Here is a 16,132-nt window from a genome sequence, read left to right as displayed (position 1 = left end):
CCATGGTGGAGCGATCTCATATATACTTATTTCGATACGAACGAGATCGATGTGGAGAAAGGTGTAGATACAGCCGATCTAGATATAGATGTGGCATGTATTGCTGCTTCTAAGCTTTACCATCCACGAGCTCCCTTCTCCTTTTCTAGCAGTGGTACGGTCCTCGGTCCTTTGTCCTTTGGCGTCAGCTGCAAGTTGAAGTTCAAGCGCACCGATAAGAACAACATCAAGACCATAGACATAGACGAATCTATCTATCCGTCTTTCTACCATCTCGGTCAACATCAACAAGACCGAATCCACGAATCTACAGAAGGATCTACCCGTCTCTATCTCCGTCGTCTACTCAATTCCAGAATCTATAGACGAACCTACAACTGAACCAAGCAAGTTCCAGTTCTAAATCTACAACCAAACCAAGCAAGATCCAAATCTACAATCTACAATCTACAATCTACCCTGACCACCGCTCACCGTCCACCGTCCACCGTCCACCGTCCACCATCCACCGTCCACCGTCCACCATCCACCGTCCACCGTCCACCGTCCACCGTCCACCGTCCACCGTCCACCATGGCTGGCGTCCAAATGATCATCATGATCAATAAGAAAGAGGGCACGACAGACCTCGAATTCTACAAGTATTGGAACGAAGTGCATGGACCCATGTTCCTCGACAAGGTGCCCCTGGCTAGGAAATACATTTCCAAATACGAACAGGTATGTTTGTTTCGTGTTGCGTATCCTGCTGAAGAGCTTTCTATTTCTTCTAGAAAGAAATTAATGTCTCCTTCTTGTGAGTGTCTTCTAATTCCCCTTTTTCCTTCCACAGTACCACATGAACGGCGCCGAACGGTCCGAAATCGTCAAGCAAATGGCCGACGCAGGCTCCGTCAGCGTGGACCGGTGCGACGGCGTCAGCGTCCTGTCCGCCGACTCGTTGGAAGATCTGCAAAAGGTGCTGACGAGCAAGGAGTTTCTCGAGACGGTTAATCCGGATAACCACGTCTATGCCGGTCAGATCACGAGCGTGTTGTTGAGCGAGGGGGAGAAGGTGCTTATGTATGAGAGGGACGCTGATGCTGCTGCTACTGGACCGAGATAGAAGTTCCCTGGAATCCTTGATATACGGAGTACGTAAGAAGTCAATCACTCGAGAACTTTTAACTATCGTTTGTTGTTCTTTCCACGCTCAACACGTCGGTGAAGCTGGTGGTGATCATATCGATCTTTTCAAACCTACCCTACGGTCCGGAAATCCGCAACGGCGCATCACGACGCCTGGGGTACAATTAGCGAATGGGATAGAGATCACGATCCTTCTTGATACGCTTGATACCCGCCTAGGGTCTTGTTTTTGATATTTTTAACCTTGACGACCACAACCACGACCACGACCACGACACTACCGAAGAAACAAAATCCCAGCCTTGCGGTTTAACCAGAGAGGCTGGTTATACTATACTATATAGCATGCATTCCCCCTGTGACCCTTTGAGAGAGAACATGGAACAATTCAACCTTCATTGACATTAGGCTGGTCATTCAAATTTCCAGAACGATGTCTTGGACCGTCCGTCTGTCGAACCGCTCTTGGTCAAGACTTGCCTTTGCATCCGGCGGCTGGCGTATGGCGAATCGTCCTTGAGCCGGATGTAGTAACTCCAATCACAGGTGGCATCTAGTTCCGTTTGGCTGGATCCATTGCCCATCCATGCAAAACGATTCCCCGAGTATTTGATTTCGTAATCATCAAACCGCGCTTCTCGGATGGCTTCCATGTAGTGCAGACTGCTGCCGGGCCAGAGGGCGCTGACGCGTCCGGTGGAAGAATTGCTCTTGTACCACGACCGGCATTCTTCCGACCACACAGTCTTCTGCATGACAGAGTCGGTGTACTTGATGAAGTCTTCGGTGGCATCTACTTTGGGCACGAATGAATGGATGTTTTCCGTTTGCCAGCGATTGATGAATTGAAGCATATAATCCGCTTGAAACTCTGCACATGGTAGTTTCATCAGCGGCCGTTCTTGGGTTATATTATGGAGTGGTGAGAAAATGCTTACCGATGGCGGCCAGCACTGGGCCATTCCCGATGGGACAGTTTGGTCCCAGGAAAAGGAAATAATTGGGAAAGTTGGGAGCAGCGATGCCCATATAGCCCTTGGCTTCCTGTGCCCATTCGTCCTGAAGGTTGGTTCCGCTGGAGCCTATGATGGGGAAGCGCGGTCGGAAGGAAGTGTCGAATCCAGTGGCGCAAACAAGAACGTCAATGGTATGGTCGTTCCCGTCACTATCTCGTGGTCCCTTGTCGGTGATGCATGTGATGTCGCCGTTGACCACAGTCACCTTTTCGTGGCTGAGACTCTCCAAGTAGTTGATTCCAGGGGTTAGCCTCCGGCATCCAACACTCCATGATGGGATGAGTTTGTCTTCAAGACCGGAGCCCTGAAGCTTGAGCTGCATCTGTTTCAACATTGCTTTCCGGGCTGCTTTTTGCATGTCGGTGCCCCGCACATAAAGTGGCCATAGAGAGTTGATGCCGTCTTCATTGGCCTTGCGATATTCCAGGAGCTTTTCTGGCTCATTGGCAAAGCTGGCGACCTCCTCGGCACTGAACACATGTTGATCTAGGCCGCGGACGGGCGAAATCCAGGCAGGAGACCGAACGAAGGTGGTGATGTGGCTGACCGATGGTAGAATCGCCGGTAATATCTGGATGCCTGAAGATCTATGCATGGGCCAGCATTAGTGGAGCACCATGAGATTGGAAGGATGGAAGGATGGCAGGTCGGCCCATACCCATTACCTATCAAACCAACATGTTTGCCTTTCAGATCAACTGTATCGTCCCAGTCGGCACTGTGGAGTAAGGGACCTTTGAACTCCTTCAAACCAGGTATGTCAGGCCACCGCCATGCGTTCAGGATACCGCCGGCGTTGATCAGAATGTCACAAAAGGCTTCTTCGAGCTCGCCAGTGTTCCCATTCTTCACCTGAACATGATACCCGCCATTACTTTCATCCCATCGAGCTCCAATGACGGCCTGGTTGCAATGGACATACTTCCTGAGCGAATATTTATCGGCGAAATCGTTGAAATATTGGTAGATTTCACTGCTTTGTGCGTAGACCGCAGACCAGTTATGTTTGGGCTCGAAAGACCAGGTATAATTATGCGAGGGCACGTCGCAAGCGCATCTGACAGAGAGTTAGCGTTCTCGGTAACTGATACATACGAAATCAGGGAGAAGACTGCCACACGTACCCCGGATATCGATTTTCATACCACGTCCCCGAGATCTCCTTATTCTTTTCGTATATGACCAGCGAGAAGTTCTGGAAAGATCGTTGCAGCTTGTATGCGAGACACAGTCCTGAAGCTCCAGCACCAACACATATTATCCGTACGTGTCGTTCAGCATAAATTGGCCCTTCTGCACGATCAAGGTCACGCTGGAGTTCTCTGACCATGGCTGGGGTTTCGGATATCACCACCTCACAGCTTAGCTTCTCTCTCTTGTAGGTCTTGAGAGGATATCGGCCGCGGCTTTTCAGACGAAACGGGACGAGGAGTTTCGGCGAATACCTACGGCATATAAGGATATGAATGACTGATTCCCGAATCAACGTGGTGGGCAGGATTCGGAGATCATTTGTTCGTGATTCTATACTTGCCACGGCGGCATCACCAGAACGGATGACATGCCCATTCAGTGCGCCAGAGATTAGCTAGACAGTGGCAGTTCAGTCTAGATTGATTAGCTTGGAGTTTGAATGGGGCTCCGGAGGGGCGCGTAGTGCAGGATATTGGATATTGTGAGGTTGCGGAAAATGAGATCCTATCTGCGGGCGGAACACCTAACGAGAAGCGGCCCCTGAAGGGCCCTTGACGAGTACTGGATACGCATGCTGGCGCTTGTGAGAAGCTTCCGTCGTGGTCGTGACACTCTTTTTGGAAGCGCGAACAAGTCAGAAACAAGAGCCAGAGAGAGGCCATTGCAACGAAGTTGTACCCGTATATCCCCATGTATCTGAGAAACGATGGCCTACTATAGCAAGACAAAAAGCAGCGAGAGAATTGTCTAGTTTAGTACTAGTATCTTGGCCACAGGGCAGCGTCACAGTGGCCGAAACAGGACTGGCGTGCACCAGCCTCAGCAGCAATAGCAATAGCAACAGCAACAGCCATCTGCAGCCTGGCGGTGTAACCTGAACTTGAAGACACACTGCCCCTTTTCTACCGAGCGAGCCATGACGCATTCGAAGCCTTGAGCCGTCACCAGGGCATTTTAGTCAAACCTCATGTTGCAAAGGTCATGATCTGCTCCGCTTCGGCCGCCGACGCAGCTGCTTGATTCTCCCCGTCCGTTGTCCGTTGGGGCATGGATCCAGCTACCCTTTCCAAGTTTGCGGCGCCCGCGGTGGTTTCTCTGGTAGCCTTTCTGTCGTATTCTCCCCAGCATCTTTTCGGCAAGATCGAACCAGGCCCATTGCACCAAAAGGAGGCACTCGTCTTCAATGCGCTGGTGGCCTGCATATGGGTGAGCTACCTGCGTGCTTGTACCACCGACCCGGGGCGCGTTCCGGCGGATTGGAAGCCTGATGAGGACAAGGCTGTGGGCACCGACCCAACATCACCTGCAGGGAAGAATCTGGCTAGACAAAGGTACTGTCGCAAGTGCACTGCATTCAAACCTCCTCGGGCCCATCATTGCAGGGTCTGCAAAAGGTACGCCATCAGGTGAAGCTCGTCTGACAAGGCCTGGCTGACGTGCGGAGATGCATCCCAAAAATGGACCATCACTGTCCATGGACGGTCAATTGTGTGTCGCACTTTACTTTCCCTCACTTCGTCCGCTTTCTCTTCTACGCCGTGTCTGCAATGAGCTATCTTCAGTACTTCTTGTACCTCCGAGCAGACGTCATCTGGCAGAACCGGAGGCTACCCAGCGTAAGGCTACTGCCACTGCCACTATACCGAACTATTGTTGACCTAGCATGCTAGTATCTAGGACCAACCCTGCCACAGCTTGTCCACCTGTTCGTCCTCATCGTTGTCAACTCACTCACACTGTTTTTGGTTTCAATCACGTTTCTGCGAACTGTTTGGGGCTTAGGAGGCAATGTCACCACCATTGAGAGCTGGGAGATTGAACGCCACGAGCAATTACTTCGTCGGGCTCGTGTTCTTGGTGGATATTTGGATGGTCCAGACGGTATCAGGGTTAGGTTGGTGAGGCAGGAATTCCCTTACGACATTGGGATCTGGAACAATATTGTGCAAGGCATGGGTACGGCCAATATTTTTGCCTGGTTTTGGCCCTTTAGTGCAACCCCGGCAACAAGTGGCGTGGCATTCGAGACGAACGGGTTTGAGGATCCTGGTACCAGCTGGCCGCCTCCAGATCCCGATCGGATGCCACGAATTGACCGTTCCGCAGAGTTGAAAAGTGCGTTTGTCCACGCGCAAGCTGGTCTTTCCCGGGAGGAAGAAGTCGCAGCCTTCAGACAGCGGCAACATGGCGATTTTGCACGGCGTCCCGAGCATTACGGCGTTGAGCGTAGAAAGCCGTTCCACGAACGCTTTGCAGACGGAAGCCACGTGCCCATCAAGAACGATTACACCAACCACCACGACAGTAGCGGCGAGGAAGGCTGGCAAGATTCCGGGGGAAATCGACTGAAAGATTATGGGGTGGATGAGTCTGTCGAGTTTTATGACGAAGACAACCTCCCAATAGCTGAATTGCTACGACGGAAAGCAGATGGCCGCTACGGCACCCATTGACCCGATCAACCGGTGGCACGCTGGACACATGCCGTCATGCATACTTCAAATTGTGTCCTGGAGCAGCAAGACCTGGCGCTGATGCGAAATCAAAGTCGGGAGAATGCCCGAGCTGGGGAGAAAACAAGGTTGGGGGCATTTATCTGGAGTGGGGGTGGCTCCCCAACCCCCACACCTCATCCGCCGCCCCGTGATCAAACACGACCGATCTTGGATGACTCTCCAGCTTTCAAATTAGAGTATGACTGTGCGGTGCGACAGGCTGTCTCTGCATGATGGGCTCCTTGGGATGCGAGGGAAGCTGGAGGATTCTGGACTTTTCGGCGTAACTACAAAGACACGGTTGGACCCTCACCATATTCCGCCCTGGCCTCTCGACAGAGTCACAAGCCTGCATCAACCCCGACAGAGCCAGTATGTTCCAGTTTCGAGGCGCAGACATCACAATGGGTGTGGTCTGGTCTGGAGGCAGATTCCGCAGCTCTGTTGGTGAGTCGTGAGTCTCCTGCGGTCTCCTCGCCGATGTCGACGTCGATGAGGATGACGAGTTACTGGAGCTCTGTTGACCATCCAGAATATCACGGGAATCGAGCCACAACGAGTGGTCAAGTTTCTTTGCCCAGCGTTCAAATATCGACTCTCGCAAAGTCACGGGCGCACATGAATCGCAGTACAATATTGATACGGAGCAGACGGATATCATGCCTCGGGTTCGCCGCCGGAAAACCGACACCCCACGCCTCCACACCTTCCTCCACACCTTGAGGGGTTTGGCCGTGTCAGCGTTGCCATTGGATCACGAGTGACACAGGCTGACTATGGTCGGCGGATTGCCGGGCGAAGACTGTCGCCTTATATATCCAAGTGACCTCTACTGACCCTGTTTTCTGACTCTTCAGTGATCTCCAACCGTTGACGTGACTGAGAAGGCGGACATCACCGAGAAGACGATACCTCGCAGACTACCATCCAGCGCCTCAACCACCATCATAGCCAGCTCCCATTCAACCCCCGTCTAGCAGAAGTCGATCCAGGTACTCTTGCACGATGAACGGACATCACGCGACCCGGGCGCTGAAGCCTGGCGTCAATGTCCCGATCGTCACGATCTTCAAGCCCGAGACTGAAGATTTGGATCTCGAGGCGATTGCGAAACACGTGGTCAGACTCGCCGAGGCAGGCCTGACGTCCATTACCTGTCAAGGGTCCAACGGCGAGGCAGTTCACCTGACCAAACAAGAGCGAATCCAGGTGGTTCAGACCACGCGCAAAGCCCTAGACGATGCTGGCTTCCCAGACTTCCCCATTGTTGTCGGCTGTGGTGCTCAATCGGTCCGGGAGACGGTAGAGTTCTGCAAGGATGCCTATTCTGCCGGCGGCGACTATGCCCTGGTTCTTCCACCCTCGTATTACAAGTCATCGTTCACGCAGGCATCCTTTGTCGAATACTTCCAAGACGTCGCGACCGAGTCACCCATTCCTATTCTCATCTACAACTACCCCGGGGCCGCTGGCGGCGTGGATCTCGACTCTGACACCATCATCAAATTGGCCAAACACCCCAAGATTGTTGGGTGCAAGCTGACGTGCGGCAACACGGGCAAGCTCAACCGCATTGCGAACGCGGTCAACGCCGCGACACCCACGTCCACCGGATCCGGTTGGCTGTGTCTGGGAGGCTCCGCCGATTTCACCCTGCAGACGTTGATCGCGGGAGGCTCCGGGATCATCACCGGGCTGGGTAACGTCGTCCCCAAGGCATGTGTCAAGGTGTTCAACCTGTATGCCGAGGGCAAGGTCGAGGACGCTCAGAAGCTCCAGGCGATTGTGGCCCGAGGCGATTGGGGAGTCATCTCTGGTGGCATCCCCGGAACGAAGAGTGCGCTCCAGTCATATTTTGGCTACGGAGGCTACGCGAGACGGCCTCTGCCCAAACCTAGCAGGGAAGATGTGGCCAGACACGAGGCGGTGTTGAAGGAAGTGGTGGAGCTGGAGAAGACGCTGTAGACTCTAGACTCTGGGGGAGTCGTGCAGGCGGATGGTGGACGGTGGCTTGGTGCTTACTGTACTGCATACTGTAGCAGAACTGATTTAGAGGACTTATATTGCTGTAGCGGGTCCAACATGGGGCAAGGAAGGGCGGGCTTCTGACTTCTGGGTCTGGCTCTGAGCTGGTGATGTTGACTCTAGAGTCTACAGTACTCTATCCTACCTGCACTGTATGTGGTGTGTCAGAAGGCGGAGGTGCGCGCAACTCAGGAGGCGACAGGAACCTGCGCCTTGCCTTAGTTGCGCGGCCTTAGGAGTCTGTCCTAAGAACGCTCGTGCTGTTGAATAATTTGATTCTGATGATTCGCTGTTTGTGACGCGATGAAGTCCTAAGATCCCTCGCCCAGCTCGGTCGACTGGCCGGACATGGGCACGGGCATGGGTGCGTCTTTTCCTGCTCTCTTGTGTCTAGTATCTACTGTCCCCAGACTACTCTCTAGGCGATCTGCCTATCTCGTCGCCCGTCTTAGTGCGGTCCAGGACTCGGCGCTGCCTGGGACTGGGGCCTAAGGACTTCCAAAGCCCTAAGTCTTGCTGTAGACCCTTGGGCCATCTTCCGGGCGACATGGGCCTCATTGGCCTCATTGGCCTCAACGCACATGGCGGCGAAGCCAACGCACGTCTACGTGAAGCCGGCTGTCCCCCGCCAATTCTCTCGCAACACCCGCCTCCATCGAACCCACACGAGCGGTTCTCCCACCGACCTTGATACCCAAGTTCCTTAGCCTGCTGCCCGACCCCGACTCCGTCTCCGTCTCCTAGTAGGCAGTACGGAGTAGAAGTCTGAAGAGCCGGATGAGACGATACGATAAGAGATGACGCGCTCTCAAACATGCACTGGCGTTTGCCGGTTTCAAATAAGCAATCATCGTCCCCCAAGCGAAATGACAACGCAGCACCCGCGGCACTGGCCTTAGGGCCCATATCTGGCTCGCGGTGACTGGTGTCTGTGGTCTGTCCAGCTCCAGCTCCGAGCTCCAGCTTCTGTCTGATGCCCAGTCACGAATGCTGCGGCGACTGCGAGCTTCCGCTGGCTACTGCAAGGACCTTGTCTCCCAGCCAGCGCATCGCGAGGCCACGATCAAGGCGTAGCTGGATCAGCATCGCCGTCACCGCTCATTCTGCCCCGTCCGTCCGTCCGTCCGTCATGGCTCGCTTCGGTCTTGAAACGCGCAGCAAGCGGTGGCTTCAAGATGGGTGCCTGCATTCCATGTTCTCTATCTTCCTATCCATCTCGCTGTCGGGGGTGTAGTGACACTCGAGTCGGTTGTGATGGCAGACCTCCACCATGGGCATGACGAGCATGATTCGATCTCATCCGTCACTGATTGCATCCTAGGATTGAAAGAGAAGATTGACGACAAGCAACTCCCAGGTTTCACCGAGCTCATCGACGACTGGTTTGATCCCGACACCGAGGTCGACCAAGAGCAATTTGTCCGTCGATTTCTTCACGTCTTCAAGGCATCGGATCAAGATTCCACCTATAAACAGATCATCGGAGACTATGACGACCAGATCCAGGGTGTCTTCAACGATTTTGTCGACGGCAAAATCAACGCCCAAGAGGCGGCCAAACGGTATCACCCCTACACGGTCGAGGGCCTGCCCAAAAAGCTCGGCACTTTTCGTAAGGACAAGGAACTCTCCAGCATAATCCCGGGCGAACGCAACGCGCTAGAGGAGCACAGTGCATTGCTCAAGGCATTGCCTACGAGCATCCCTTCACGAATACGCTCCCTCATCGCAAAAATCGTGCCTGCGTTGAAATTCCCTGCACGGGCTCTCTATGTTCCGGTGGGTCTCACTCCGGCTGGCCGTTAAGCAACGAACATCTCCTCAGATACTAAGTCGACCTCAGTCTTTCAAGAATCTCGAGTTCCAAAATTGGGGTCGCACTGTCACCAATACTCCGGCCTACACCTGTGTGCCCAGCACAGCCCAAGATGTTGCCGACATTGTCAAGTACGCGAAAAGGCACCGGATGGGGGTGCGAGTGGCTGGTTTCCGTAAGTAACATCATGAGGGCGAAGTACGGAGTACTCATCCACGTGTCAGGTCATTCGTGGTCTCCAGTCTTTGGACGCGCGCACCATCCCGGGGGGAAAGACAACGGTGATATTCTGATCTCGTCTCTCGGGCTGGTCGATGCCAGCGTACTCCCAAACTTTACCTCGCTACCCGGGGATATCCTTGAGCCCCGCGCAAAGGATCTGAATTCCATAGTCATTGTCAACCAGGACTACGTCAAAGGCCCCAGACTCACTGGCGGCAAAAAGTACGTCCGTGTAGGGACGTCCACCACCAACGAGCAGTTTCGGCGTTGGTGTATCGACACCGGCAAAGTCACGGTACCCATGAACATCATCGAAGTCGAGATTACCATGGGTGGCGCCAATGCGACGATATGGTTTGTTCTTCCACGCAACCCCTTCCTAGAAAGAGCTGACTTCCCCTTCAAGTCACGGTGCTGGTATCAACAATCCTACACTCTCCGATCTGGTCCGGTGCATGGAATATGTCGACGCCAACGGAAGGCTACGGAAGGTGGACATGTCTACACCTGATCTTCTCCACGCCGCTGCCGGTTGCTTCGGGTTGATCGGAGTGGTGACACATCTTGTTTTAGAATGCGATCCCATGTCCTGCGCGCTGTTGGAGCCGCGGAAAGTCCCGGTGGTCGAGGCCATCCCGCCACCACCGGACATGCCTGATTCCACCATTCCCGTTCCTCTGCGGCCGCCGAAGCCGCTCAGTGCAGAACGCAAAGCCCAAATCCAGCAAGACTTCGAAACCCGTGCTCTCACCACCGACTATGCCGAGTGGTTTTGGTTTCCCTACTCGAGCGAAGTATGGGTGAATACCTGGCACAAGACATCGGACCTGTCGAACGCCGTGAGCTATCCCAGTGATGCTAAGACGATCCTGCAAGTTTTCGGAACCGTCGCGATGAACATTGCACAAAACGCGACGAGCCTGTTACAGCTGACGGAGTTCTTGCCGGAAAAGCAGACCAAATTGATGACCTGGCTCGCCATGAAGAATCTGGACGACATCGGTGAGAAGGGCAACAAAATCAAAACGTGGCTCCCCGACGCCTTACATTTCCAGAGAGGGGTGCAGAACATCCGAGTTAGGGATTTGGAAGTCGAGTTCCCGCTGCAGCCGAAGCAGACGTCAGTCAAAGACAGTCACGAGATGGTGGATGGTACGGCCGATGCGGTCATGAACGGTGGTGTCGTGAATGAGAAGCAGCAGCAAGTCGACCTGACGCTTGTCCAGCGTGCGTGGTGGGATGCCATCATCACATGTTACAGTGAGATCAAGGACTGTCCTCAACGCATGCCTCTCGAGATGCGCATCATGTCGTCGTCGCAAGTGACGCTGGCGCCACAGCGAGGCCACGAGCTGGGCACGTGTTCGATTGAGATTCTCACGCTCCATGACGCGGCAGATATTTGGCAACCTTATGCTCAGAAAGTGCTGGACAAATGGTCCAACTATCGAGATGGGCAGGGGAACAGCGTTCCGATCCGGCCGCACTGGGCGAAAGAATGGTACGGGTATACGATCCGGGGACGGAGATGGGAGGACATTTTGAAAACCGAAGAGAGTCAGAACGGTGGATTCAGAAGGGAAATTATCGAATGGAGGCGTTTGGTTGGAAACCTTGCCACCAGGGATTTATGGAGCGTGGAAGATGCTCGGGCGAGGTTTGGGAATGAAGTGTTGGATATTTTGTTTTGGTTGGATGATGATGTGAAGATGTCTAAGGGTGCCAAAGAACAGAAGATGTCCAAGGGTGCCAACGGACTGAAGATGTCCAATGCCAACGGAACGGTTGGATCGAAGACGAGAAAATCAAGCCAGAAATTTTGGCGGCAGTGTTTTGGTGAATGACTGGAAATATGAACAGTACGGCCGCAGTGTGTGGGTGGTGTGGTGGTGATGTGGTGGTGGTGTGGTGGTGGTGATGATAGGACAACGGACGCACGACGAAGAGAAAGCATTCACGAAGAGACAGCATTCATGACCGACATGAATGTACCAACCTCGAGTTTAAGCGAGCTGGAGTGACGAGTGATGATTGAGGAGTGTTGAGTGTTGAGTGAAGTGACGAGTGACGATTAAGGAGTGAGGAGTAAGGAGTGAAGTGACGAGAAATACAGTCGGCCGGACCATCAACGTCAGCAGATGAACCATCTATTGTGATTGTGGTTATGGTGGGAGGTGGGAGGTACGAGGTGGGAGGCGCGACATATCGACAACTGAGGAGTCGACGTGCAGGTGCAGGCTTTCGGCATACAGTATACTGGATCGAATCCCTTGTCTGGCGGTCCACTGGGACGATACTGTACGAGAAGAGGGTGGACGATGGACGATATTACGATGACTTGGACTCACGATTGACGATTACAACATGACCACGACAACATGACAACATAACAACATGACACAATAACATGACAATATGACAACATAACACCACGATACCACGCGATATTATGACACCACGAGTAAGTAGCTCATCGGATGGCAGAGTGTGAAGAATATAAGGTGTGATGAGATATATATTGGAAAATATACGGCAAAACGAGATAGCAACCCATTGGACTGGATATCACGGTATAATATCTAATTTGATTTGATCATAATCAAACGTGAAAACCCCGGTGGCGTTGAATTCAACTTAGGGATCAGGGACTTTAGATTTAATAGAGCGATAGGGGTTCCGAATATATATATACGAGTCTATATATACCTTATATATATAGCTGTGTATGTGTGTATTTATATACGCGGCGTGTGTATATAGTATATACCCCCTAAGGATCAATCTTAAGATCGATTGTTTCTATTTGACTTTGATATAGTCGTTAGATAATTGAATTATACGTACCACCAGTACGGAGTAGTGATTCTCCTTTTCCACGAAATATCTTAGATATATAGCTCTAATACCTACCACCTCTCACCTCTCACCTCTCACCTCTCACCTCTACCCACTATCAGCTATTAACCATCAGCCATCGACCATCAGGTAAGGTAAGGTAAGCTGAGGAAGGGAAGGTCCAGTTCGATTCGGATCGGGTCTCTCAACGGACTGATCTATCAGATATGACCATGACCATGACCATGACCATGACCATGGTAGTTATCTTGTCACTAAACCTGATATGTCGACATCGGCATCATAGCATATGTATTGTCTAGGTTGGTAAGTAGAGGTATAGGTATAGGTGTGATTGTAGGGATACGTGTAGGGATAGGGATACATCAATCAATCAATCGATCGGTCAATCAATCAATCTCTATACCATACCCATATCATACCCATACCTATACTCATACCTCCTTCCAAACATCAACATCAATCGGATCAATACCCCCTCTTCCCATCATCAATATCAATACCCCCTCTTCTAATTGAGATCAATACCCTCTCTTTCGATTGATCAATACCCTCTCTTTCGGTTGATCAATACCCTCTCTTTCGATTGATCAATACCCCCTCTTCCGATCTACCAAATTGAACAACTTCTCCCCCCTCTCCTTGCGGCCCCAGTTCTCTATGAACAAATCATACGCCCGAGACACATACTCGACGCCCAGCGAGCTCGAATGCGGCGTAATAATAACATTCTTCGCCTCCCATAGCGGATCCGACTCCGGCAGCGGCTCGGGCTCGGTGACGTCGACGGCGGCGCCGGCCAGGATCTCGTCGTTGAGGGCTTTGACGAGAGCTGGTTGGTCGATGAGGGGGCCACGGGCGAGATTGATTAGGAAACCTTTGCGTTTGCCTGCCTTACCATCGCTGTTACCTTCTTTGCTTGCTTCACCCTCCCCCTCCCCTGCCCCCCCGCCCCCTAATATCTTAAACTCCTCCTCACCAAATAAATGCCGCGTCGCAGGTGTCAACGGCAACGCAATCACCAGCGCGTCCAGCCCCGAAGCGAGGAACGTGTGCAGTGTCTCCTTGGTCGTGCCGCTGTACCAGGCGCGAGGGATCGTTCCGTCCGGGTCGCCGGTGCCGGGGACGATGTAGCCTGTGTCGATGCGGGATTCGGGGGTCGTGCGTGGAGAGGCGGTGTAGGCGTGCACATGGGAGCCTAGGGCGGAGAAGATGCGGGCCACTGTAGGGCTGGAATTAGTGCCAGTACCAGATTTGGGTTCATCATCATCATCATCATCATCATCATCATCATCAGGATAAAAGCAAACAGAACGAATCGAATGGAATCAATCAATCAAATCAATCGAATCAATCGAATCAGATCAAATCAACCAAATCAATCAGACCAAATCAATGGAATAAAATGGAATCAAATCAAATCAAACGGATCAATTCAACCAATTAATCAAATAAAATCAATCAGATCAAATTGAATCGAATCAAAGCAAAGTAAAGCAAATCCGATCAAATCAATCAAATCGGATCACATCAAATCGGATCAGCCGAAAAGAAAGCAAAAGAAAGAATGGAAAGGGAAATAACCGAAAGGACCCCTCAACCCTCTTCGGCTCGGAAGCAAAACTCGGGAACGGGAACGTCGTCGATCTGCCTGTGCCCGGCAGAGTATGGTCTGGTATGTATGCGTGGAAGGCCTCCAAGAGGTACTAGGTACCTAATAGGTAGTAGAAGAGGGGTAAGGGGCACGGGACAGACTGGCGAAATCAGAATCAAGACCCTGCCTCTGCCTCTGCCTCTGCCCCTGCCCCTGCCCGAGCAAGGCCCGGAACAAACGGTAGATGCTTGAATCCAGTTCTCGTTCATGTTCATGATGAAATTGAAACTTGAACATCACGTCCGGGATAAGAGAAAGTCGAGGGGAGAGTTGGGCCAAAAAGGATCAAGATAATGGACGAGAGGTGGGCTAAAAAAAGATCAAGATAATAGACAAGAGGTGGGCCAAAAAAAGATCAAGATAATAGACAGAGGCGGACCGAAAAAGATCAAGATAACGAACGAGAGGGGAGAGTTGGGCCAAAGAAAAAGATAATAATGGACAAGAGGTGTTGTACTGTGCTGTGCTTGCTGTACTCTTTCTGCTGGTGGGAGACGAACTTGATGTGACTGGGTGAAACTTGAACTTAATGACTGACTTACCCTGTCGTCCGATGCTCCCGTATCCAGCAATGCCGACCGTTTTGCCGACCCAGTCGCTGGTGGCGCGTAGCTCGGGGTGATTGGAGATCCAGCGGTGTTCCTTTTGCCACTCGTACTGCGTGAGGTAGTGCTTGCTAGCTACCAGGGTGGTCAGGATCACCCACTCGGCGATGGGCGGGCCATGAATGCCGGACGACGTGGTCAAAGGGATCTCGGTGTCTTTGATGATGGGGTGGTTGGCCAGACCATCGATGCCGGCGGAGAAGAGATGGATGAGTTTAAGGCTGGGAGAAAGTCAGTCGAGGTCGATTGGGTTGTTGGTTAACATAATCAGGGGGAGAGCATAATTAGGGGGAGAGCATAATTAGGGGGAGAGGGAGAGGGGAGATTGTATGTTTTAGAGGGAGAGGGGAGGGAAGATTGTATGTTTTAGAGGGAGAGGGGAGATTGTATATCGTCAGAGGGAGAGGGAGGGGAGATTGTATTATAGAAGGAGAGGGAGAGGGGAGAGGAGAGAAAGCCAGTCGAGGTCGCGAGGTCGACCGGGGTTGTTTAGGTTAACATAATCAGACGGAGAGCATAATCATAGGGAGGAGGGGGGGAGATTGTATTATTAGAAGGAGAGGGAGGGAAGATTGTATTATCAGTAGGAGAGGGGGAAGGGAAGACCAAAGTGGTTGAATAGATATCAAAAGGAAAGGGAGATGGGATATCGTATTTTATCAGGAGGGAGATGTGGGAGATCCAAGCGTTTAAGTAGCCTGTAGCCTCTAACCCCAGATGCTGGATGGATGGATGGATATGGATGTGGGTATGGACGTGAGAACTTGTTTGGGTTAAACTTGGTTTCGGGATGAACTTGGTCTGGGGATGGATACACTCAAATCGAATACAGACAAGATATCTTGATATCTCCTTCTGCCGTTGTACTTACTTGGGAACCAGGTCGGGTGTAGGAGGCAGCGTGAAGACGGTGAGGAGAATGGTAGTTTTCTTCCATAGTTCTGCCATTGAACAGATTAGCGATAGGAATAGGAATAGGAATGGGAATAGGAGAGGAATGGGAATAGCAATGAATAGGTATAGCGAGAGCAGTAGCAGTAGCAGTAGCAGTAGCAGTAGCAGTAGCAGTAGCAGTAGCAGTAGCAGTAGCAGTAGCAGTAGCAGTAGCAGTAGCAGTAGCA

The 16,132-nt window shown here is 52.1% G+C and overlaps 6 protein-coding genes across 6 annotated transcripts in view; 4 read left to right on the top strand and 2 right to left on the bottom strand.

The window, feature by feature from the left end:
• Positions 1-573: 573 nt before the first annotated feature.
• Positions 574-1,105, top strand: A1O3_09329 (uncharacterized protein; the record flags this gene model as incomplete). Its single annotated transcript, XM_007739423.1, has 2 exons — positions 574-720; positions 833-1,105. The coding sequence occupies 2 exons, from the start codon at positions 574-576 to the stop codon at positions 1,103-1,105; spliced, it is 420 nt and encodes a 139-aa protein (XP_007737613.1).
• Positions 1,106-1,541: 436 nt separating this feature from the next.
• A1O3_09328 (cyclohexanone monooxygenase) lies at positions 1,542-3,474 on the bottom strand (the record flags this gene model as incomplete). The annotated part of the gene is made up of 4 exons (XM_007739422.1): positions 1,542-1,999; positions 2,067-2,731; positions 2,803-3,201; positions 3,269-3,474. The coding sequence occupies 4 exons, from the start codon at positions 3,472-3,474 to the stop codon at positions 1,542-1,544; spliced, it is 1,728 nt and encodes a 575-aa protein (XP_007737612.1).
• A 911-nt stretch (positions 3,475-4,385) lies between these two features.
• Positions 4,386-5,791, top strand: A1O3_09327 (uncharacterized protein; the record flags this gene model as incomplete). Its single annotated transcript, XM_007739421.1, has 3 exons — positions 4,386-4,732; positions 4,783-4,954; positions 5,009-5,791. The coding sequence occupies 3 exons, from the start codon at positions 4,386-4,388 to the stop codon at positions 5,789-5,791; spliced, it is 1,302 nt and encodes a 433-aa protein (XP_007737611.1).
• Positions 5,792-6,838: 1,047 nt separating this feature from the next.
• On the top strand, positions 6,839-7,798 carry A1O3_09326 (uncharacterized protein; the record flags this gene model as incomplete). Its single annotated transcript, XM_007739420.1, has 1 exon — positions 6,839-7,798. The coding sequence occupies one exon, from the start codon at positions 6,839-6,841 to the stop codon at positions 7,796-7,798; it is 960 nt and encodes a 319-aa protein (XP_007737610.1).
• Positions 7,799-9,112: 1,314 nt separating this feature from the next.
• A1O3_09325 (uncharacterized protein) lies at positions 9,113-11,740 on the top strand (the record flags this gene model as incomplete). Its single annotated transcript, XM_007739419.1, has 4 exons — positions 9,113-9,637; positions 9,702-9,849; positions 9,899-10,250; positions 10,303-11,740. 4 exons carry the CDS (start codon positions 9,113-9,115, stop codon positions 11,738-11,740), a joined length of 2,463 nt encoding a protein of 820 aa, XP_007737609.1.
• A 1,602-nt stretch (positions 11,741-13,342) lies between these two features.
• A1O3_09324 (uncharacterized protein) overlaps positions 13,343-16,132 on the bottom strand; it is a gene marked incomplete at both ends in the record, with an annotated part of 3,535 nt that continues 745 nt past the window's right edge. Inside the window, 3 exons of the mRNA XM_007739418.1 lie at positions 13,343-13,974; positions 14,949-15,232; positions 15,883-15,952. Coding sequence (XP_007737608.1) covers positions 13,343-13,974; positions 14,949-15,232; positions 15,883-15,952 — 986 coding nt within the window. The remainder of the gene's footprint in view (positions 13,975-14,948; positions 15,233-15,882; positions 15,953-16,132) is intronic.

This window comes from Capronia epimyces (genome assembly GCF_000585565.1).
Source record: "Capronia epimyces CBS 606.96 chromosome Unknown aczIQ-supercont1.9, whole genome shotgun sequence".
In the NCBI taxonomy this organism is placed as follows: Eukaryota; Fungi; Ascomycota; class Eurotiomycetes; order Chaetothyriales; family Herpotrichiellaceae; genus Capronia; species Capronia epimyces.
The sequence above is the reverse complement of the archived record's forward strand: the minus strand, read 5'-3'. Positions and strand labels throughout refer to the sequence as shown.